The 22,046-nt window shown below is 38.4% G+C and overlaps 1 protein-coding gene across 1 annotated transcript in view; it reads right to left on the bottom strand.

Annotated features, from left to right (window-relative positions):
- Positions 1 to 22,046, bottom strand: part of UTRN (utrophin) — a 557,360-nt gene that overhangs the window by 123,071 nt on the left and 412,243 nt on the right. The window contains 1 exon segment of the mRNA XM_027551766.1: positions 8,346 to 8,475. Coding sequence (XP_027407567.1) covers positions 8,346 to 8,475 — 130 coding nt within the window.

Below are 22,046 nucleotides of genomic sequence, written 5' to 3'. Positions count from 1 at the left end.
GAAGGCAAAGATGTGTTTTGTTCACTGCTGTCTCCCCAGCATCTAGAACACGACCTGGTACAAGGTGGGCTTTCAATAAGTACTGGTCAAGGAAATAAAAAGATGTATGTACGATATTTCTTTGTTTTGGAAAAAATCCACTTTAAAGATTAGAGGACAGGAATCTTCCATTAGCAGTCTTGCATTTGTTGCCACATTGCTGCCCATCTCTCCCCAGGCTGCTTCCCTGAGGAACATAGCAGCTAATGACCCATCAACATACAAAGAAGTCCCAGGCTTTCTATTCAAGCTTAGCGCTTCTCACTAAAGAAGTTAAGCACGTCCTAAGTTTACGTACTTTCAAAATGAGAAGTTTAAAGTGGAGAATTTACTCCTTGGCTAGGATTACATTTTTTAAAAGATAGTAAAGCCTCCAAATCACTCTTGAGGACACCAGCTTTCAAGATGAGCAGCAATAACAACAGGAAGAAAAAAACACACCACACTGAAAGCGTTGTCTCCTCCTAGTCTTTATGTTTAAATCAGAGAGTGACACCCCAGATGTTAATTTCAATAAAATACATACATGTAAATTATTGCCATCTTTTTTTATGAGGCACATGTGATTTATGTATAGCCATAATGGTGATGAAAGACCATAACAGATGGTAAACAATTAATTTAAAATGCTATGTCCATCAAATTAACCTTTGTTCTCATATAAATCTTCATCAAGAATTTGATAGATTTAAATTGAATTTCACTATGATGGTATTCATTAGCATGCAAAAAAGGTTTTGAAATTTTTATCCAATTAATAGGGCTACTCAACTAGTTTGTTATATTTTAGGAAAGTTGAAGAGTGGATTCAGTACAACCATCCATACATTATGGAACCTTAAAATGGGGAGGATCACGTTGCTGCTCTGTAGTTAACACTGAAAATGGAAGTAACATTATATGTTTCTGTGCTTTTTCATGCATGACAACTTTAATAATCTAATTTGGACTTAAGAAGCTAATTAAATTATTCCCTTGGTCTATAGACCTGAAAGCAATTATTTATCCTTCCAGTTTTTATATGAAAATTAAAAAGACAAAGTCTAATATTGCCTAAACACCTTCTCCCTTGGTGCTAGGAAATCAGCGAACTGGTACATCATTTTAATAAGCAACCTAATAGTTCAGTAAAGGAAAAGTAAGAATGAAGGTAAAAGCATATTAACTGTTGTACTCATTTTTTATAAGTAGACAAATATAGCTAAGATAGTTTGCTATGATGGTTAAAGCCAACAAGGGATGTGACAAGCCTGAGTTGGCATTTCGGATGTGACAGTATGCATCCAAATATCACAAAGTCTCAGTTTCCTCATCTGTCAAATGGGTAGTAAAGTACTCATACCTCAAAGAGCTGTGATGAGAATTTCAGGAAACAGTCCCTGGCACGTTTATAATTTATTCAAGGATAAATGTTGGTTTGTGGTGAACACTCATGTGGACTAACATTTTTCTCTTCTTTCTTCCTTCTGGGCATTGATTCCTCTTCCATCTGACATGATGCTTATAAAGCGGAGGGTGGGGGGCGGGGTCTGCCCATCCCACAAGACCCAAGCTCCATGTTACTCAAGCTAAGTCAGTTGCTGCTCTTTCTTGAAACGTGCTAGATCTAAAGAAGGGCTTTCCCTCCCTGATATGTGATTGTGAGGTACAAGGTCATAGGAAAGCAAAGAAAATGAAAACTTGTGGAGAGAGGTAGAAAGGGCCAGCTGTGTGCTTGGTTCCTGTGATTAGCTGTGTCCTTGTGTTCAACGTAATTTTGTTATGGGGTTTAATATTGATGAATCACCCCCTGTGTCTATGCTTATGGAAGCTGGGTGTCTGTCACTTACAATGAGTGAGGTTCTAACTAATAAACTGGTTATTAGGAAAACAAAAAATTCCCTGGGGGAAAACACCCATGAGTTTTACTGCCTCATTACTTAGGTTATATATAATTTGGTCTCATTTTATGAGACGCAAGGAAATAATTACTGCCACCATTTTTATGTGATCTTATGTTATACTGAGAATCAATATAAGAGTTACTTCTAAACTCTATGATAATTTCACCTTTTCACTCATTTAACGGTCATGAAATTTTATGTGTACAAGTTTGCTAATACTGGCACAAAATGGACTGACATAGTGGACTGAAAAATGTCATTTATTATTTCTTTGTTATATCACAAAATATATGAGATTTCACAGAGGTGAAAAATACTAATTGGCTTTCTAAAATAATATGAAGCATTTAATAATTAAAAGAAAATAGCATATTCTGAGTTAAAATATTAAACATTACTAAATATACACACAGTTATTAAAGGTCAAAGAGGAAAAACACTAATCCATACATACTTTTCATCTGAAAAGTTTTTTATTAGCCATGAATTCCTGGTGGCTCAGACAGTAAAGAGTCCACCTGCAATGTGGGAGACCTGGGTTCGATCCCTGCATTGGGAAGATACCCTGGAGAAGGGAACGGCTTCCCACTCCAGTATTCTGGCCTGGAGAATTCCATGGACTGTATACTGCTACTGCTAAGTCACTTCAGTCGTGTCCGACTCTGCGCGACCCCATAGATGGCAGCCCACCAGGCAACCCCGTCCCTGGGATTCTCCAGGCAAGAACACTGGAGTGGGTTGCCATTTCCTTCTCCAATGCATGAAAGTGAAAAGTGAAAGTGAAGTCGCTCAGTTGTGTCCGATTCTTAGCGATCCCATGGACTGCACTATATATACTATATACTATATAATGTTTTATTTTTTCTTCTATCATTTAAATGAAACACCAGACTGAAAAAGAAACAATGTTCAAACAGCCTTCAGTAAAATAACAGTTGTAGTAATAGTAATGTCTTGATGGGAATAAATTTTAAAGAAGACTCAAAGGGAAATTTATGAGCAAAATAATGCAATCTTTTTTTTGTCTTAAAATCAGAACCTGAGTAGAGGAAAACAGCTTTTCCACACCCACATTGACAATCATTTGTATACTTTTCTGAACACTTTTAGAGGTGAACTATACTGTTAAAGTGTTAACTGTTTTGTTTAATAATTGTTACCATAGCTTCAATTCATAAAATATGTATGTGTGTGTGGGCGTGTGTGTGCACCTGCCTGCATCTGTGTGTGGGGTAGAGAGGGGGATGCAGACATGACTCTAATTCCATGTGCAATTTTGACTTCACTTTCACTTTTCACTTTCCTGCATTGGGGAAGGAAATGGCCACCCACTCCAGTGTTCTTGCCTGGAGAATCCCAGGGACGGGGGAGCCTGGTGGGCTTCCATCCATGGGGTCACACAGAGTTGGACACGACTGAAGCGACTTAGCAGCAGCAACTTAGCAGCAGCAAGAGGCTCTAGACAGTGAGAGTCAGGAAAGAGCTAGGAGGTCAGTGGCCAGTGAGCAGAGGGAAAGAGAAAGGAGAGGAGAATGAAGGGATGAGTTGAAAACAAGCCCCCAAACCCAAGGTTAAGGAAGGTTACCAACACACAAGGTTGGTTCTGTTCTTTGATCTACTCCATATTAGCTGATGACCTTGGTCAGCGCCACAGTATTTTCTTGGCTTTGTGTTTTAACTTAATTTTTTTTTAAAAATGCATGCTATATACAATCTGCTCAATTCATTAGGCCAAATACAAAAGTGGTTTGAAGAGTACACATAGTAAGACCAGTATGAATGATGATGAAATGTTTGCTGTTTCATTGTTCTACTTTTTAACAGATATAAACCAGGTGGTTAAAATCAAATAAAAAACAATTCAGTTCAGTTGCTCAGTCATGTCTGACTCTTTGCGACCCCATGGACTGCAGCATGCCAGGCCTCCCTCAGGAGGGAGTTTACCCAAACTCATGTCCATTGAGTCAGTGATGCCATCCAACTATCTCATCCTCTGTCGTCCCCTTCTCCTCCTGCCCTCAATCTTTCCCAGAATCAGGGTCTTTTCAGTTCAACCTCACTAAAAGGAAATATTATACATTGACATGATACAATTCAAGTTAAATTAAGTAGTTCCCTATCACTCAAGGGAAGGAAACTATTGACAAAGTTGTGAACTTTGTTAAATTTCTATAATTATTCAGATAATTTTAAGTTCAAGTAAAAATTATATTGACTGAATAACCTTACACAGGCAGAATGAGTAATTCTGGGAAGCTGAGTGGTCCAGATGGCTATATTTCATTCATTTAGCCCTATTTTTGTATGGTTGCCATTTTGGAAGGAAATTCACTAAAATATAGTATAAACTCCTATGCCTTCTCTTAACTGATTTATATTCTATCTTCAAAAATAAACAAACCACAGCTCATTGCTTCAGCTTTTCTTTTATTGTAAAAATCCCCAAAGACTACTCTAGTTTGTTTTATTTTAGAATTCTCATGTATCCTTTTTATAATTTTCTTTCTCCTCATTGCTGTCAGACTGCCAGACATAATTTCTCACTGCCACCCTTCCCCCTGCCGTATCATTTCCATCTTGCTACATACCCATAATTCACTGGAAAACAAGGGAAACTAGTTACAACAGTGGCTAAAGGAAGAGTTAATACCTCTGTGAGAGTGGCTTTTCTACAATCTTCACTATATTTTCGACATAATACTGTCTTGGCTGCTCAGATCATTTCTCACACTTTTTCAGATTCTCAACAAATAGGAGAGGTCACTAAGCAAGGACAGGGCTGAGCTTCAGACACAGATATTAGTATACAGTCAGAGAGGCGACTAGGTACCAGGGAGCAAGGAGAAGAGCTGGAGAGGAATGGGTTCAGGGTGACACACAGCCTCAGTGAGTGGGACAGAATGAGCAAGGGCTGGGTAGGCAAAGGAAGAAGGAGTTGGAGATCAGGCAGAAGAGACCAATAGGCAGAAAAAAAAACAGAATGGGCAACGAAATAATTACCTGCAGACCATCATGAGAAGTTGGTGTTAAATGACATTAGTTTGGAGCAGAGAGAGGAATGAGATGCTACTAAATAGAAAAATGAAGTGAAAGTGTTAGTTGCTCAGTTGAGTCTGATTCTTTGCAACCCCAAGGACTGTAGTCTGCCAGGGTCTTCTGTTCATGGAATTCTTCAGGCAAGAATACTGGAGTGGGTTGCCATTTCCTTCTCTAGGGGATCTTCCCAATCCAGGAATTAAACCTGGTTCCCCTTCATTGCAGGCAGATTCTTTACTGTCTGAGCCACCAGGGAAACTGAGGCCAAATCACTGTGCAGCTTTGCATGACAGGTAAAGGAGTTCAGATCCTATTGCAGAGGCTACTAGAGGTTTTAAATCAGGGTAGCAAATGCTAGCTCTGTGTTTTAAATACATCATGGTAGCATCTACCTTGATGCAGGGATACCAATTAAGAAAGTATTGCAACAGTCCTAGGAAAAGATGGTAAGGACCTGAAATAGGGCAATTAATGTTAGTAGTGATTTTTAGTGTTTAAAATATACATACTTGAAAGGTGTTAGGAGACTAGATCTTGAAAGTTCTCATCACAAGGGAAGAAGTTGGAACTATGTGAGATGTTAGATGTTCCTAGTCTTATGTGGTGATCATTTAACAATATATACAAATATTAACTTATTATGTTGTACATCTTAAACTTGTACAATGTTATGTAAATTATATGTCAATAAAACTGGGGGGAAAAAAGAAAATTTTTAGCAGAGCGTACCTGATAAGATTCTTGGTCAACAACTGATTATTTGGTTGAAATAATTAGCTTGCTTGTTTTTTTAACAGCATTTATTAAATGCTGCCTGAGAGCAACTCATCCAGTGTTACTCAGTAAGAAAATGAAACTCAATAAACTATCATAAAATGCACATATACACATATGCCACTATGAGACAGTAATTGATAATAGAAAAAAAGAAGCTAGGAGAAAAGGTTTCAGGAGAGAAAAATCATGGGGAGAAGTATTTTCTGAAATAGTTGTTCAAAAGTAAAGAAACGGATTCACCTTGGTGTGTCCTTTGGTACATTACACATAGCATACTCAATAAATGCTTATTAAATAGAACCCCCCCAAAATCATACATAGGTTCTCTCTGCTCTATTTCCTTTAACACTGAGTACTTTGAGTAGCATCAAAAAAGATAACTAATGTTCAAACACTCTCTGTTTCTGGCAGCAGAGGTTCATAAGTCACAGTAAACAACAAAGTATAAAAGCTATTATGGGTAATTTTCTTTCATTTACTTTTAACAACAGGTAAAATCAGCCAACATTATACAAAATAATATCAGGAAAGGAGAAAGCATGGGAATGACTAATTGTAAAAAAAAAAATATATCATAAAGTTACACTGACATGACTTTTTTTTCTTGCCTCCCAATATAGTATATGAAAATGGACCTTAAAAATTCCCAATATAAGGGCTCAAAAAGCAGTATGTTTTTACCCTTTGAATTGACTAATCACTGAGGAAGAAAATTGATAGCAAAGTGAAACTCAAGTGATGTAACACTTTTCTACTGCTATGAAGTAACTGATTATAAAAATTTTTCCTCTATTCTCTGAAAAGTATTGGGGAAACAAGGAGATGAGGCAGGCAGATTTAAGGTAGAGTTTAAATTGGATAAAGTAAGACAAGTGAACTTATTTTTCTTCCAAGCTTAAAAAAACAAGTGAACTAGCGCCTTCTTCTTGCTGTATTTAAGTTGAAATGTGCTGTCCAACCGTCCAGGGCCTCTGTAATCTGCTCCAGCCAGCACGCACAAACTCCTCGCTCGTTCCTCCCGTGCAGGCACAGTCCCTGACCACCCCCCCATCACCCCCTGCCCCTCTTCCTGAGCTCTGCTGACTTGCCCTGACACACAGCTGCTCTGCTCCTCACGCTGGGCTGCTGCTTCCAATAGTTTTATCCTAATTAATTACTTTAATCCACACCCAAGCGTGCTCAGTATCCAATCCACACCCAAGCGTGCTCAGCATCCAAGTCATTCAACCACCTACTATGTAGGTGTGTGCATACATTATGTCTGTGTGTGTATATGATACGCATATAATTTCATCTATAACAGAGTACCCAGAAGGCATAGTCCTCCAAAGATAGAAATAACCATCATGAACGATTTGCAGACTATGAGAGGTGGAGACTCAACAATGATTTAGGTCCCCGGGTAGGCTGACTGGAAAAACAGTGATCCTGCCAGGAGAAAGTAGTAAAGCAAAGCTGCAAGAGATGATAAGCGTGCTGTGTGTGTCTCTGTATGTATACACACACACACACACACACATTCCCCCAAAGGGTCAAGAAAAGTGGTATGATCCTGATGGGAAATTTATTCCCATTGAAGTAGAGCTTCCCTGACAAAGGCTGAGAAGGAAAATGGCTACTTTCCAAATGTCTGATCCGGTTCCAACTACAGTCAAAGCATTTTCCAACACTACATCCCTTACAAGTAACAAATGCTCATGAATTACACATCTAGACACAGCATGAGAAATCGTTCAGGTCTGCTTTTACTATGGAAAATGAATGATGAGAAAATATTCTGAATGGCATGTTTATTTTTTAAAATGCATCAGAATGCTTTTATGCCAAAAGTGAAAAATCAAAATGAAGATATATGTTGGCCCCCAAGTTCATCTCTTAAATCTACTATGTAATTTATTACTAGTTGCTAGTAAGGTAGATACCATTTCAGTTTTAAGCCAAAGTACATAAACAATATAAGTTGTTAGCATCTAAATTAAATAAATTCTGTGGTCTGCTTATAAAAGAAAGACATTTTAGTGTCTTATTTAAATTTGTAATCTTGAAAAAGAGAAGTTAAAAAACATTACTTTATAGATATTTAAATAATTTATATGTTTACTCATATCCTAAATATCATTCTTCTATATATAATTATTTATCATATAGTTTAAATGTAAGAAATGTAACTATTTATTTCTTAAAGAAATTATTTGTAGTTACAGACAATTTTAATAAATTAATTTGTCTACAGTTAATTCCCTTTTAAAATAATGATACTGAATATACAGTCATTTCATTTTTTAATTTAAGAATCTAGATATTTATTAATGACAAATTTGACTAAAGTAATAGAAGAAAAAATTTAATACTAGGCCCTGATATTCTGTAAGGAATTTAAAAATATCAGGTCCTCAGTTCAGTTCAGTTCCGTCGCTCAATCATGTCTGACTCTTTGCAACCCCATGAATTACAGCACACCAGGCCTCCCTGTCCATCACCAGCTCCCGGAGTTCACTCAAACTCCTGTCCATCGAGTCCTTAATGCTGCAAAAAAAATTCTCTAGTCGATTTTGGTGTTTTGTTCTCCTCATACATATTTTTATGACATACTAAAGAAACCAGTCTCACCTGTTTTTGATTGTAGGTTTCTTCTTGGTTCTTCAGGGGCCTCAATTGGCTGATCAGCCAGGAAAACTCGAGCTTGGTCTATAGCATTCAGGACAGAATACTCTTTCTCCTTTAACTCACGTCTCAGTGCCTTTGCAAAGAGAAGGAAAAGTTGAATTTGTAACCCAATGTGTTCACCAAGTCATAGAATATTTTCAGTTAGACCCCTTCTGTTCACACTTGTCAAGGCAATGGCTAATCACCAGCATATAAGCAAGGTTAAAACATGAAAATGTAAATTCTACACATTGGAATGATGAAACATGAATAAAAGCAAAAAGATGATTCCTGTAGAACTAACATGAAAAAACCCACCAAAATCCCCTAAATTTACAATATTCACCTGAGGGAAATTGCTAGAGTATATCTGAACTTACACAAAATGTACTTGAGAGTTATCAGATTGCTAAAATATAAGAGCCTGGTCTAAGATACTTTTCTCTTATGAGACTGACTGACCAAAAAGACCACATCCAATGATACAGAAAGAGGCAATTTCACAAGTAGTAATGAGATCCTCAGAAGTGTTTTACATCCTTTGGAATATATTAAGGAAAAAAAAAAAATTCAGAGACAGAAACAAATTAAAGTACATGAAATCAAAACTAAACCAAAGAGCACACATAAAAGACAATCTCCAATTATCTTAAAATATATTCTATCTCTCATGCTGAGGCAATTACAATTTTTCCCTTGCGACATTTTTCATGCAAATCTACGAGTCTAGGAACAGTGTATGTATAGTACTTTGGCTGTTCTCAGTAGGGTTGAACTTTCACCTCTGCCCCTATAAATGTTTGGTGATTAAGACTAATTGACTAGGGTTTAAAAACAACAAAACTCATCCAGTGTCTACTGAAAGATAAGAGTAAAAGAAGACTTTCTCATGTGCTATTTCAATACTGTAGCTAGATCAAAATTATTGTTATCCTGTTAAATTATGTACCTAAACACTTACTGGCTCTAATATTTTGCTTTTAATACAGTTCCTTGGCAATGCATTATGAAAACTCAACATTTTATTTTCTAAAATATTACCCTCTAAATTGTATGTTACAATCAACCAAATCCTCTGAACCTAAGTACTTTTAACAGCATTTGATATACTGGGATGACAGGGTATTTGGAGGCCATATCCTCATCATCCACAGTAAATAAAAACCAAAAATTCTAAATATCTAGAAGGAGAAGGAAATGGCAACCCACTCCAGTATTCTTGCCTGGAGAATCCCAGAGAAAAAGGAGCCTGGTGGGCTGCTGTTTATGGGGTCGCAGAGAGTCGGACACAACTGAAGCGACTTAGCAGCAACAGCAGAAATATCAGAATAATCTTATGTAAAAAAACCTGAACCTGAGCACCAGAAAAACACTGGTAATGAAGTTGAAAGAGACCATCACAGGTGGGGAGGTGTGAGAAGAGCAGGCCAGGAGTAGAGAGAAATGGAGTTGACAGTGTTGGTTTTTGTGATAAGCACTGTAAATATTATTTGACTTATAAATTGTATAAGCATAAACTGTATACAATTATTACTTTGATAAAAATTTCCAATTAAAGGAATAAAAGTACAAAACAACAATAACAAAAATACCAGCCCATAATTTGTTGTTGTTGTTTAGTAGCTAAGTCCTATGCAACTGTTTTGCAACCGCACGGACTACAGCCTGCCAGGCTCCTCTGCCCACGGGATTTCCCAGGCACAGGGTGTTGGCAGGGAATGTCTCCTGAACTCCTTGGATGCACCAAGGAAGGGAAGTAGAGGAGGCAAGTGTGGGCAGGTGGGAACCATAAAAATATGGGGTTCAAGTTCTAATGCCAACTCACCACTCAAATATCCTAGGGAACAGCATACATTCCACATCTTTTCATACTCTATTTTGCAAATTTAATTTTGTTATTCAATTTGTTCTATTCCAATTATATTTAATTGCATGTCAGAAATGAGTTTAACTTTCAACAGCACTATACATATAATCATTCTACCACCCTTTACCTCTCAATTAGACATAAAAGAAAACCAGCATTTCCTAACCACCTGGTGCACGTTAATGATAAGATAATTAGACTCCAACAGAGTTGTTTTGTACACAGAGCTACAAAGTGGCATTCAGCTTTAGGTTCTAATATCACATGACATATGAACTATCTTAAATGAGCATAACAGTATCTAATTGGAATTTCTTCTTTTTTAATGACTTTATATTTTCATTCAAAACAATTCTGTTCTCAGACAATAACAAGTATTAGCAAGGATGTGAAGAAGTTGGAACCTTCATAAACTGATGCTGGAATGCTTAAAATAGTGCATCGACTTTGAAAAACAATTTGGAAATCCCTAAAAATGTTAAACACGGTTACCTTTTGATCCAGTAATACCACTCCTGGATATATACCTAAGAGAACTGAAAGCATATGTCCCCATAAAAACTCACACATGAAAACTCATGGCAATGTTATTCATAATAGCCAAAATGTGGTCACAACCAAAACATCCATCAAGTGGTGAATGGATAAACAAAATGCTATATATCCATATAATAACATCTCATTAGGCAACAGAAATGAATGAAATAGTGATACATGTTACAACATGGATGAGTCTTGAAAACATTACACGAAGTGAAAAAAGACAGACACAAAAGCCCATTACTATGAAATGCCCAAATAGGTAAGTGTATATATAGAATAGATTGGTGGCAGCTTAGGACTTCAAGGTTGAGGCAAGAATGGGTGAGTTAACCGCTCATGGGCATCAGGTTTCTTGGGGCAGGAGGTAACAAAAATGTCCTAAATAGATAGTGATGATGACTTACAACTCTGAATATACTAACAGCCACTGACCATCTGGTCCCATCACTTCATGGCAAATAGATGGAGATAAAACTCATATATAGATCAGTCTTATGGACTCTGTGGGAGAGGGAGAGGGTGGGGAGATTTGGGAGAATGGCATTGAAACATGTATAATATCATGTATGAAACGAGTCGCCAGTCCAGGTTCGATGCACGATACTGGATGCTTGGGGCTGGTGCACTGGGATGACCCAGAGGGAGGGTATGGGGAGGGAGGAGGGAGGAGGGTTCAGGATGGGGAACACAGGTATACCTGTGGTGGATTCATTTCGATATTTGGCAAACTAATACAATATTGTAAAGTTTAAAAATAAAATAAAATTAAAAAAAAAAACAGAAACAGTGGCAGATTCTATTTTCTTGGGCTCCAAAATCACTGTGAATGGTGACTACAGCCATGAAACTAAAAGACACTTGCTCCTTGAAAGAAAAATTATGACAAACCCAGACAGGGTATTAAAAAGCAGAGACATTACTTTGCTGACAATGGTCCATATAGTCAAAGGTATGATCTTTTTAGCAGTCATATACAGATGCAAGAGTTGGGCCAGAAAGAAGTCTGAGCACTGAAGAACTGATGCTCTCCAACTGTGGTGCTGGAGAGGACTCTTGAGAATTCCTTGGACAACAAGGAGATCAAACCAGTCAATCCTAAAAGAAATCAACCCTGAATACTCACTGGAATGACTGATAACTCATTAGAAAAGACCTTAATGCTGGGAAAGATTAAGGGCAGGAGGAGAAGGGTATGACAGAGAATGAGATGGCTGTATGACATCACCAACTCAATAGACATGAGTTTGAGCAAACTCTGGGAGATAGTGAAGGACAGGGAAGCCTACCATGCTGAAGTTCATGGGGTCACAAAGGGTCAGAAACGACTTAGCAGCTGAACAACAACTAAATTGCTCACTTTAATGGAGTGAATTTTAATGCTATGTGAATAATGTCTCAATAAAGTTATTAAAATAAAATAATCATGTTCTTTCCCCCAAAATAGTCCCCTAGGTAATCTCTTTATTTATGAACCTCCATTCCCACCCATCTGCAAGGTAATTGCTCATCCTGTATATTAAGTATGTTCCCACCTCAGGATTTCCAGGGACAGCTCATCCTCATATATCTCTCCCCTCCATTGTGTCTCTCCCCTCCATTATACTGTTATTTCTTCCAGGTGAGGCTCACCTCTTAATTATTCAAAATTCTCAGTGCCTGTTTAGATATATACAGAATATATATATGTATGTATGTGTGTGTGTGTGCACATGCACACTTAGTTGCTCAGTCATGTCCAACTATTTGTGACCTCATAGCCCAACATGCTATTCTGTCTATGGGAATTCCCCAGGCAAGAATACTAGAGCGGGTTGCCATGCCCTCCTTCAGGGAATCTTCTCAACCCAGGGATCAAACCCAGGTCTCCTATATTGCAGGCAGATTATTTACCATCTAAGCCACCAGGGAAGCCCAAGAATACTGGAGTGGGTAGCCTATCCCTTCTCCAGGGGAACTTCCCAACCCAGGAATCGAACCGGGGTCTCCTGCATTGCAGGTGGATTCTTTACCGGCTGAGCTATCAGGGAAGCCTATATATATATATATATATATATATATATATCTCCTATATATTATATAGATAAAATACTTTATTAAAATTTAATGGGGGGTAAATAGCATACTTAATATATTATTGGGCTTTCCTTGTGGCTCAACTGGTAAAGAATAAGCCTGCAATGCAGGAGACCTGGGTTTGATCCCTGGGTTGGGAAGATCCTCTGGAGAAGGGAAAGGCTACCCACTCCAGTATTCTGGCCTGGAGAATTCCATGGACTGTATAGTCCATGGGGTCGCAAAGAGTCAGACACGACTGAGTGACTTTCAATTCACATATATCCTATATAAATACACATATAAATATATATATATATATATATCCATTTATTTCCCCAACAAATGCTTGGGGAACAATGAATAAAAGAAGGCATGATTTCAGAATTAAATTCTAAATTCTGACAAAGTAAAATACACCAGAGCCCCCAGACTCTGACTATCCTAAAATGGAATAATTACTGGATTCCAGTTAGCTCTGGATTATTTGAATGATCTGCTTTGAAAATTACTGGTAAATAATTTTGGATGCAAAGTTAATTTTCTGTTATCATTTAATAAGTAGATAGATAATCTAGTCACTCAGTGATTAAGTAGTATTTCAATTTGCTGTTGGTCGTTGTTTTATTAATAACAATATCCTTTTCTCTCTCTAACCAAAGAACTTATCTCACTGAAAGAAGTGATATAAGCTTACTTCATCTTGCTTATTTTTTCCGCATCCTAATTCATGAGGCAAATGCATAGGGTAACAGTTCCAAAACTGATGCAGTCATTAGGTAGGAAGTAGCACCTGTTATTACTATCATATCAAATTCATCTAAACGGACTGACTTAAAACAATGACAACTTATTTGTCATGAGTCTATGGATTGCTAATTTGACCAGCTCTTCTGCTGCTGTCATAGAGAATTGCTTGTGAGGCTGTAAACATCTGGGGCTTGAATGGGATTGGAAGTCCAAGATGGTCTCACTCACATGTCTGGAATTACTGCTGGCTATTGGCTAGAACACCATGGTTTCCCTCTATGTGATCTCTAACTGCCCAATAGGCTGGACCAGGCTTCTTCAACAGAATGATTGGTGTCCCCAGAGGGCAGAATGAAAACTGCAAGATCTTTCAAGGTATTAGCTTTAGAATAGCTCTGTCCAACAAAACTTTCTACAATGATGGAAATGTTCTAAAACTATGCAGGCCAATAAGGCAACACTAGTCATGTATGGCTATTTGGTATGCCCTTGAAATATGACCGGTATAGTGGGGGAACTGAATTTTAAATTGTATTTAAAATCATATAACAGAATCTGGCTATGTTGCTGACTCAGGCTTGGCTATCAACCTAACAGTTCTCTGTGTCACAAAGCTTATGCATTTTCTATTCTAGTACATAGGCAGAAAGACCCTAATCCCCTCCCAGAAAAACATGTGTAAAATGAAGCTTTGGCTTAAAAGCAATAGACCACGATCAGATGTAATAAGAGGGAGATACGGAATAATTTCAAAAAATACAATTGAAATTATATTGTATGCTCCCTTCAGTCATGTCCAACTCTGTGTGACCCCATGGACGGCAGCCCATCAGGCTCACCCATCCCTAGGATTCTCCAGGCAAAAACACTGGAGTGAGTTGCCATTTCTTTCTCCAATGCATGAAAGTGAAAAGTGAAAGTGAAGTCGCTCAGTCAATTTAAATTATACAATTGAAATTATATCATATGCTCCTGCTGCTGCTAAGTCCCTTCAGTCGTGTCTGACTCTGTGTGACCCCATGGACTGCAGCCTTCCAGGCTCCTCCATCCATAGGATTTTCCAGGCAAGAGAGACTCAGCTACCTCAAGTCAAAAATAAATGGAGGGCACAAGGACTGTCTCATGCCCATAAGAAAACATTCCACTTCTCTGCCATCCCAAGGTGGCATGGGAATGTACAACAGAATTTTCCAACAAACATTTCCACCAACATTAAAATTTCAAGACACATATTACATTCACATAGTCTACAAAGAAGGGCTTCCCTGATGGCTCAATGGTAAAGAATCCGCCTGCAATGCAGGAGCCACAGGAGATGCGGGTTCAAACCCTGGGTCAGGAAGATCTCCTGGAGGAGGAAATGACAATCCTCTCCAGTATTCTTGCCTGGAAAAAATTCTATGGACAGAGAAGCCTGGTGGGCTACAGTCCCTGGGGTTGCAAAGAGTCGGACATGACTGAGCGACTTAGCACAAGCACAAATCTATAAAGAAATATGCCAGGCAACAAGAGAGGACAGCAGTTAACCAGCCCATGATCCAAACTCTTAAGGAACTTAGAGTCTGAAGAGAACACAGTGCAAGTGAGAACGTGTTGGTGCCACCAATCTTTAGAGATGTATACATGGGCACTGAGAAAACAAAGAGGAGCGGGGAGGCAGAGGCAGTTACAAGCAACCTTCTCAAAAATGTGTAAACTTTGTACTGAAAAAGAAATTGGAATCAGATTAAATGTAATTAGGGGAAAAGCAATTCAAGAAAACAGAATAAACTGGTAAGATAATTTAGTCTCTCACTGTTTTCCTATTTGGTAGCTTCTGTATGCTCATTTAAACAAAATGAAGCCCCAGAACAACAGATGGATGAAGACCTGATGTGCATATCAGAATTTAACTACTAAAATCCCAGAGTTTTCATCTTCAGTAATTTCTATGAACCCAACACCCCTTCAGCGGAGCTCTCCTTTCCTCCCACTTCTCTTCAGTGGCTCCAGCTGTTTTCCCATGAGTGTCTGGCAGCTGAGTAAATCAATTGCTTCTTACTCAACTTTAAATGCCTAAAGAGACATTCTCAATGATCCTTCTGAATGGTCGGGGAACATTTCTCCCCACCGGCTATTAGTTTGTGGGAAGGCACGGGATTAAGAGATAAGGTGGTATAAAGAAGTGACCCGTGTGGCTTAAGTTAGAGAGCCTCATGAATCAATCAGCTGCTCTTCATTTTCATCATGAAAGAGGCATCACTCACTGGGATGGCTGAATCACTGCCAAGGAAACAGCAGTTTTATCAGTTGTTTCTGGCCACTGACATGGACGAGGACAGGATCCTGCAAGCTCCTTAATATGAACACAGAGTCTGAGCGAACCTAGAGGGAGAAGGGAAATCCCGCCATCTTCCCTGTCCTCAACTGGAAACTTGGTCACACTAGACTGAGAAGAGGGACAAGAATGACAAACCTGTGGGTGTGAACTAAATCCTGGCATCATCCCCTCCTCTATAAATAACAACTCTCCCCCTCCTCTCTTTAATCTAAAGGCATTAATCACCCACACTGTCTGTATGCGTGTGCATGCTAAGTCGCTTCAGTTGTATCCGACTCTCTGTGACCCTGTGGACTGTAGCCCGCCAGGCTCCTCTGTCCATGGAATTCTCCAGGCAAGAATACTGCAGTGGGTAGCCATTCCCTTCTCCAGGGGATCTTTCCAAACCAGGTATTGAACCCAGGTCTCCTGCATTGCAGGCGGACTCTATCATCTGAGCCACCAGGCCAATCTAAAGTCCTACCCATAAATCTCAGCTCTTCTCCAAGACTAAGGTCCTTTCTTCAACTTTTATTCACTATTATTTGTGGGGGAAGTACTAGTATTCTTGCCTTGAGAATTCCATGGGTGGAGGAGCCTGGGGGACTACAGTCCATAGGATTGCAGAGTCAGGCACAGCTGAGCGACTAACACACACACACACACACACACACACACAAGACTCTTATGTCACTTCAGATTCTTAGAAGGCAAACAATTGTAGTGTCTATTTGTGAACCACTTGTTCCAGAATAAAACAGCAATGTAAACCTCTGTGGTGGTAAAAATGGTTAGCCAGGTTACATCACTCATCCTAACTTGGTAGAAATATCAAATTTCTTCAACTGTTCAGTCCAACAAATGGAGACTTTTTTCCTGTCCTTCTAGAAGCAGCAAAGTCAAACAGAGCCACCAGTTTGTCCTCTTTCTTCTTTTTGGGAGAGAACTTAAGCCAGACATCCTAAAACAACTTTCTAAATTCCCATGCTGACACGGAACACCAGCATTTTAATTCTAACGATACAAGATATACAAGAAACGGGGACAAAAATGAGAAATTACAAGCAAGATTTCCACGAAACTCTACTTCCATGTGTTGGTGGAAGCAGAAAATTGGTTCAATCATTTGGATAGTAAGTTGGCAATCTATCAAGAGTCATTACTGTGATCATATTGTGTGAAACAAGAATTTCACCTTCGGGACTGTATCCTAAGAAAATGATCCAGAAAGAGCTACAAACACAAAAGTTTTCATTATAACATTATTTATGATTTAACAAATGAAAGCAACTTAAATATCTAATACGTGGGAAATATTTAGATTCACGACTACAGCTACACTAGGGATCATTAAGGAAATAACCCTGAAAAATGATTGTGAAAATGACTGCATAGCAATGTGAAGAAATAGGTATGACATGTATCTCAGTGGAAAAGACAGGAAAAAAACTATGGAGCCGATTAAAACTGTGTGAAAGGTGAACATGCAAAAATAAAATAACCCAAAATGAAAATGGTTATATTACAGTAGTGAAATTATGGCTAATATTTTGCCCTTTATTTTATAAGATCTGTAATAAATTATTTTCAATTAAAAAATATGCTTTTAAGAAAAGACTGCCAAAAGGAATCAAGTTCATTTATAATGGAACAAATTACAATTTTTGAACAGCATTATTAAGAATTTCAAATGTGTTTTAGAAGCAAACTTTTCATATCTATAGTGATCATAAAACTTTTGAATTATGTTTTACATCAATGAGAATCTAGATTTACTTGTAAAATGCAATTCAGGACATCTCTGAAGCTAGAGTTACTTATAAAATTAATACATGACAACATAGTTACCAAATGAGAGACTCTACATGTTTATGCCACTCCCTATGATTGGTAGGGATCTTAACTCATCTAGCTTTTTTTTTTCTTTCAATGTTTATAGCAACTTTATTCACAATTGTTTCAAATTGGAAAAAACTCAAATATCCTCCATTTACTGCAGAATGGGCAGAAAAATGGTATGTCAATATAATGGAACACTCAGTTCAGTTCAGTTCAGTTCAGTCGCTCAGTCCTGTCCGACTCTGCAACCTCATGAATTGCAGCACGCCAGGCCTCCCTGTCCATCACCAACTCCTGGAGTTCACTCAAACTCACGTCCATCGAGTCAGTGATGCCATCCAGCCATCTCATCCTTTGTCGTCCCCTTCTCCTCCTGCCCCCAATCCCTCCCAGCATCAGAGTCTTTTCCAATGAGTCAACTCTTCACATGAGGTGGCCAAAGTACTGGAGTTTCAGCTTTGGCATCATTCCTTCCAAAGAAATCCCAGGGCTGATCTCCTTCAGAATAGACTAGTTGGGTCTCCTTGCAGTCCATGAGACTCTCAAGAGTCTTCTCCAACACCACAGTTCAAAAGCATCAATTCTTCGGCGCTCAGCCTTCTTCACAGTCCAACTCTCACATCCATACATGACCACAGGAAAATCCATAGCCTTGACTAGACGGACCTTTGTTGGCAAAGTAATGTCTCTGCTTTTGAATATGCTATCTAGGTTGGTCATAACTTTCCTTCCAAGGAGTAAGCGTCTTTGAATTTCATGGCTGCACTCACCATCTGCACCATCTGCAGTGATTTTGGAGCCCAAAAAAATAAAGTCTGACACTGTTTCCACTGTTTCCCCATCTGTTTCCCATGAAGTGATGGGACCGGATGCCATGCTCTTCGTTTTCTGAATGTTGAGCTTTAAGCCAAGTTTTTCACTCTCCACTTTCACTTTCATCAAGAGGCTTTTTAGTTCCTCTTCACTTTCTGCCACTACTCAGCAATAAAGAGGAAAAAAATCTTTTAAGAAAAATGTTTTTATAGCCATCAAGCTGTACATTATATCCCCCAAATTTATTTATAACTAGAAGTCTGTATCTTTTGACTGTCTTCACCTGTTTCTACCAATCTCTTCTCTCACTTCTGACAGCCACCAATCTGTTCTCTTTTAAGGTGTCAAATTTCTACACAATAGTGAAGCTCAAGCACTGGGAGAATCTAGTGGTACTCAGCACAAGAGGGTAAAATAATAAGCTATATTTTAAAATCTACCTCAACAATCAAAGATATTCCAAATCCTTTCCCCTCATAAAAAAATCTTTCCCACTCTTGTTTTGAATAATGTTGGCAGTATTAAGACAGGAAGAAGGTAACCTCTTAACTGACTACAATATTAAGGCATAAAGAAGTATAATGGTATTGATAAATTTTCTTACAACTTCAACCATGTTATTTCCAGCTCTTGAAGAAAGATTGTTGATTACATTTCTGTCAGCAATTACCTTTATTAAAGATTCAGCTATATAAAGTAGAAATATCTTCAAAATGTATTTCTTTTTTGAAAAAAAAAGGGATTATAGAGAGATAAAGAGAAAAAAGGAACATTCATATTCAAAGGACCTTTATTTTGGGGTATTTTCATTCACTCGACATTCAACAAATATTGACTTAGCATCTAGAGTGCTAGAAGTAGACAAAGACACAATAGAAAATGAGTAATTGGGTGATTATAAATGCTATGGAAAAAGAGAAAAGCAGAAGAGAATTAGAGAGTTTAGGAGTATTGGGATGGGGATTACAATTCAAGTAGAGAAGTCTAAGTAGGCTTCATTAAGAAGGTGCTATAACATGAAAAGATGCTCAACATCACTCATTATCAGAGAAATGCAAATCAAAACCCCAATGAGGTACCATTTCACGCCAGTCAGAATGGCTGTGATCCAAAAGTCTATAAGCAATAAATGCTGGAGAGGGTGTGGAGAAAAGGGAACCCTCTTCCACTGTTGGTGGGAATGCAAACTCGTACAGCCACTATGGAGAACAGTGTGGAGATTCCTTAAAAAACTGGAAATAGAACTGCCTTATGATCCAGCAATCCCACTGCTGGGCATACACACCAGGAAACCAGAAGGGAAAGAGACACGTGTACCCCAATGTTCATTGCAGCATTGTTTATAACAGCCAGGACATGGAAGAAACCTAGATGTCCATCAGCAGATGAATGGATAAGAAAGCTGTGGTACATATACACAATGGAATATTACTCAGCCATTAAAAAGAATACATTTGAATCAGCTCTAATGAGCCAATTATACAGAGTGAAGTAAGCCAGAAAGAAAAACACCAATAAAGTATACTAATGCATATATATGGAATTTAGAAAGATGGTTAACAATAACCCTGTATGCGAGACAGCAAAAGAGACACAGATGTATAGAACAGTCTTTTGGACTCTGTGGCAGGCGGGGGATGATTTGGGAGAATGGCATTGAAACATGTATAATATCATATAAGAAATGAATCGCCAGTCCAGGTTTGATGCAGGATACAGGATGCTTGGGGCTGGTGCACTGGGATGACCCAGAGCGTTGGTATGGGGAGGGAGGTGGGAGGGGGGTTCAGGATTGGGAACACGTGTACACTCGTGGCAGATTCATGTTGATGTATGGCAAAGCCAATACAATATTGTAAAGTAGTTAGCCTCTAATTAAAATAAATAAATTGAAAAAACAAAAAGAAATTAAAAAAAAAAAAAGAAGGTGCCATAGAGCAAACATTTGAAAGCAGTGGAGAATTAACCACATAAATATCAGGGAAAAGGCATTCCAGGCATAGAAGTCAGCATGGTGCTGTGACTGAAGGCACAGCATGGCTGAAATCAGCATATAAGAGAAAAAATAGTAAAATGAGACGAGCAAGGTGTGAGTGGGAGGTAGGTCAGATCATGCAGGGTTCTGGAGACCATTATGAGAACTGTAGCTTTCATTCTGAATGAGAAAGGAAGTCACTATAGACTTCTGATTTATTTGAATATGAATACTCTGGCTGTTGTGCTGAGAACAACAGAGGTGTACTTGTAGCTCTGAACAGCTGGTAAAAAGTAGACAGATTCAAATTCTATGTTCTGAACATACAGCCAACAAGATTTCCAAAAGATTTCCAATAAGAGTAACAGACTGAGTATGCAAGAAAGGCATGATTGAAGGTGATTTTTTTTTTTTACCTAGCAGTCAGAATAGGATTCTATCAACTGAAATGTGGAAGACTGGTTAGATCAAGTTTTGAGGGGCAGGTTCAGGAATTCAGCTCGGACATACTAATTTGGAAATGTCTATTAGATTCCCAGATGGAGATGGTATGAAAACATATAAATTTGAGAGTGACCATGTAGTGACACGTAAAACTCATCAGGAGGTCAGACGAATGAATGAACTCATCAGGAGTTCAGGAAGGAATGAATATAGAGAAGCTGGCATGGCCTGAACCACAATGCATCTCAATTTTAGAAGGCTGAGGAAAGAAGGAGCAACTAGCAAAGGAAACTGAGAAGGAACTACAAGTAAGGTGAAAAGAAAATCATGATATAGTAGTATCTTAGGAGCCAGGTAGAGAGACAGAAGTACTGTTAGTGAGCCAACAGGAAAAAGAGGACCAAAAAATGTCACAAGTCAGCCAACATTAACAAACAGCGACATAAGTTACGATGAGGGACATACGACTCAAGAGTCGGGGCTCAGGGTGGCTTACTTGAGAAAAGAGATGCTTGTGGTAAGTTTAAGAGGCTTTTGTTCTCGTAAAAGTGCCGCTTTATGACTGTCAAAACATACACTGTTTTTCTTTTGGATGCAAGCAGCTCTGGCTATAAAATTTGCAGAGCCCAGTGTACAGTGAAGTTGCAAGGCCCCCTTTCCAAATATTACTAAGAATTTCAAGATGGAGGCAGCAGAGCATTAAATCAAGTGCAGAGCCCTTCAAAGAACAGAACCTTGTGTGATGGTGACTGCATGGGACACACACCCACGACAGAAGGCATCTGAACTATAGTAAATACAAGTATTGCTGGTACAGCAGGCTTTCTGAGCTTCTGGTTTCAGAAAAGCACTTAACTGCTTACTAGAGAATGCAAGCAGAAAAAAAAAAAAATGACACAAACATAAGGAGAATCTGTTAGAACATAATTTACTTTTCTCCCCAACTTGCTTTCAAAGCTAAATCAGCATATATGGATCTGAAGTCATTATAGTATGACAGCAAAAAAGGGCAGAAGAGTCGTTAAATTTGATAGCACTAATAAAACTACATGAAAAAAGGCAAAGAAAACAAGCTTACTTCTC

The sequence above is a fragment of the Bos indicus x Bos taurus genome, chromosome 9, assembly GCF_003369695.1.
Source record: "Bos indicus x Bos taurus breed Angus x Brahman F1 hybrid chromosome 9, Bos_hybrid_MaternalHap_v2.0, whole genome shotgun sequence".
NCBI lineage: Eukaryota > Metazoa > Chordata > Mammalia > Artiodactyla > Bovidae > Bos > Bos indicus x Bos taurus.
Note: the sequence above shows the minus strand (reverse complement) of the source record. Positions and strands in the feature narration are given on the sequence as shown.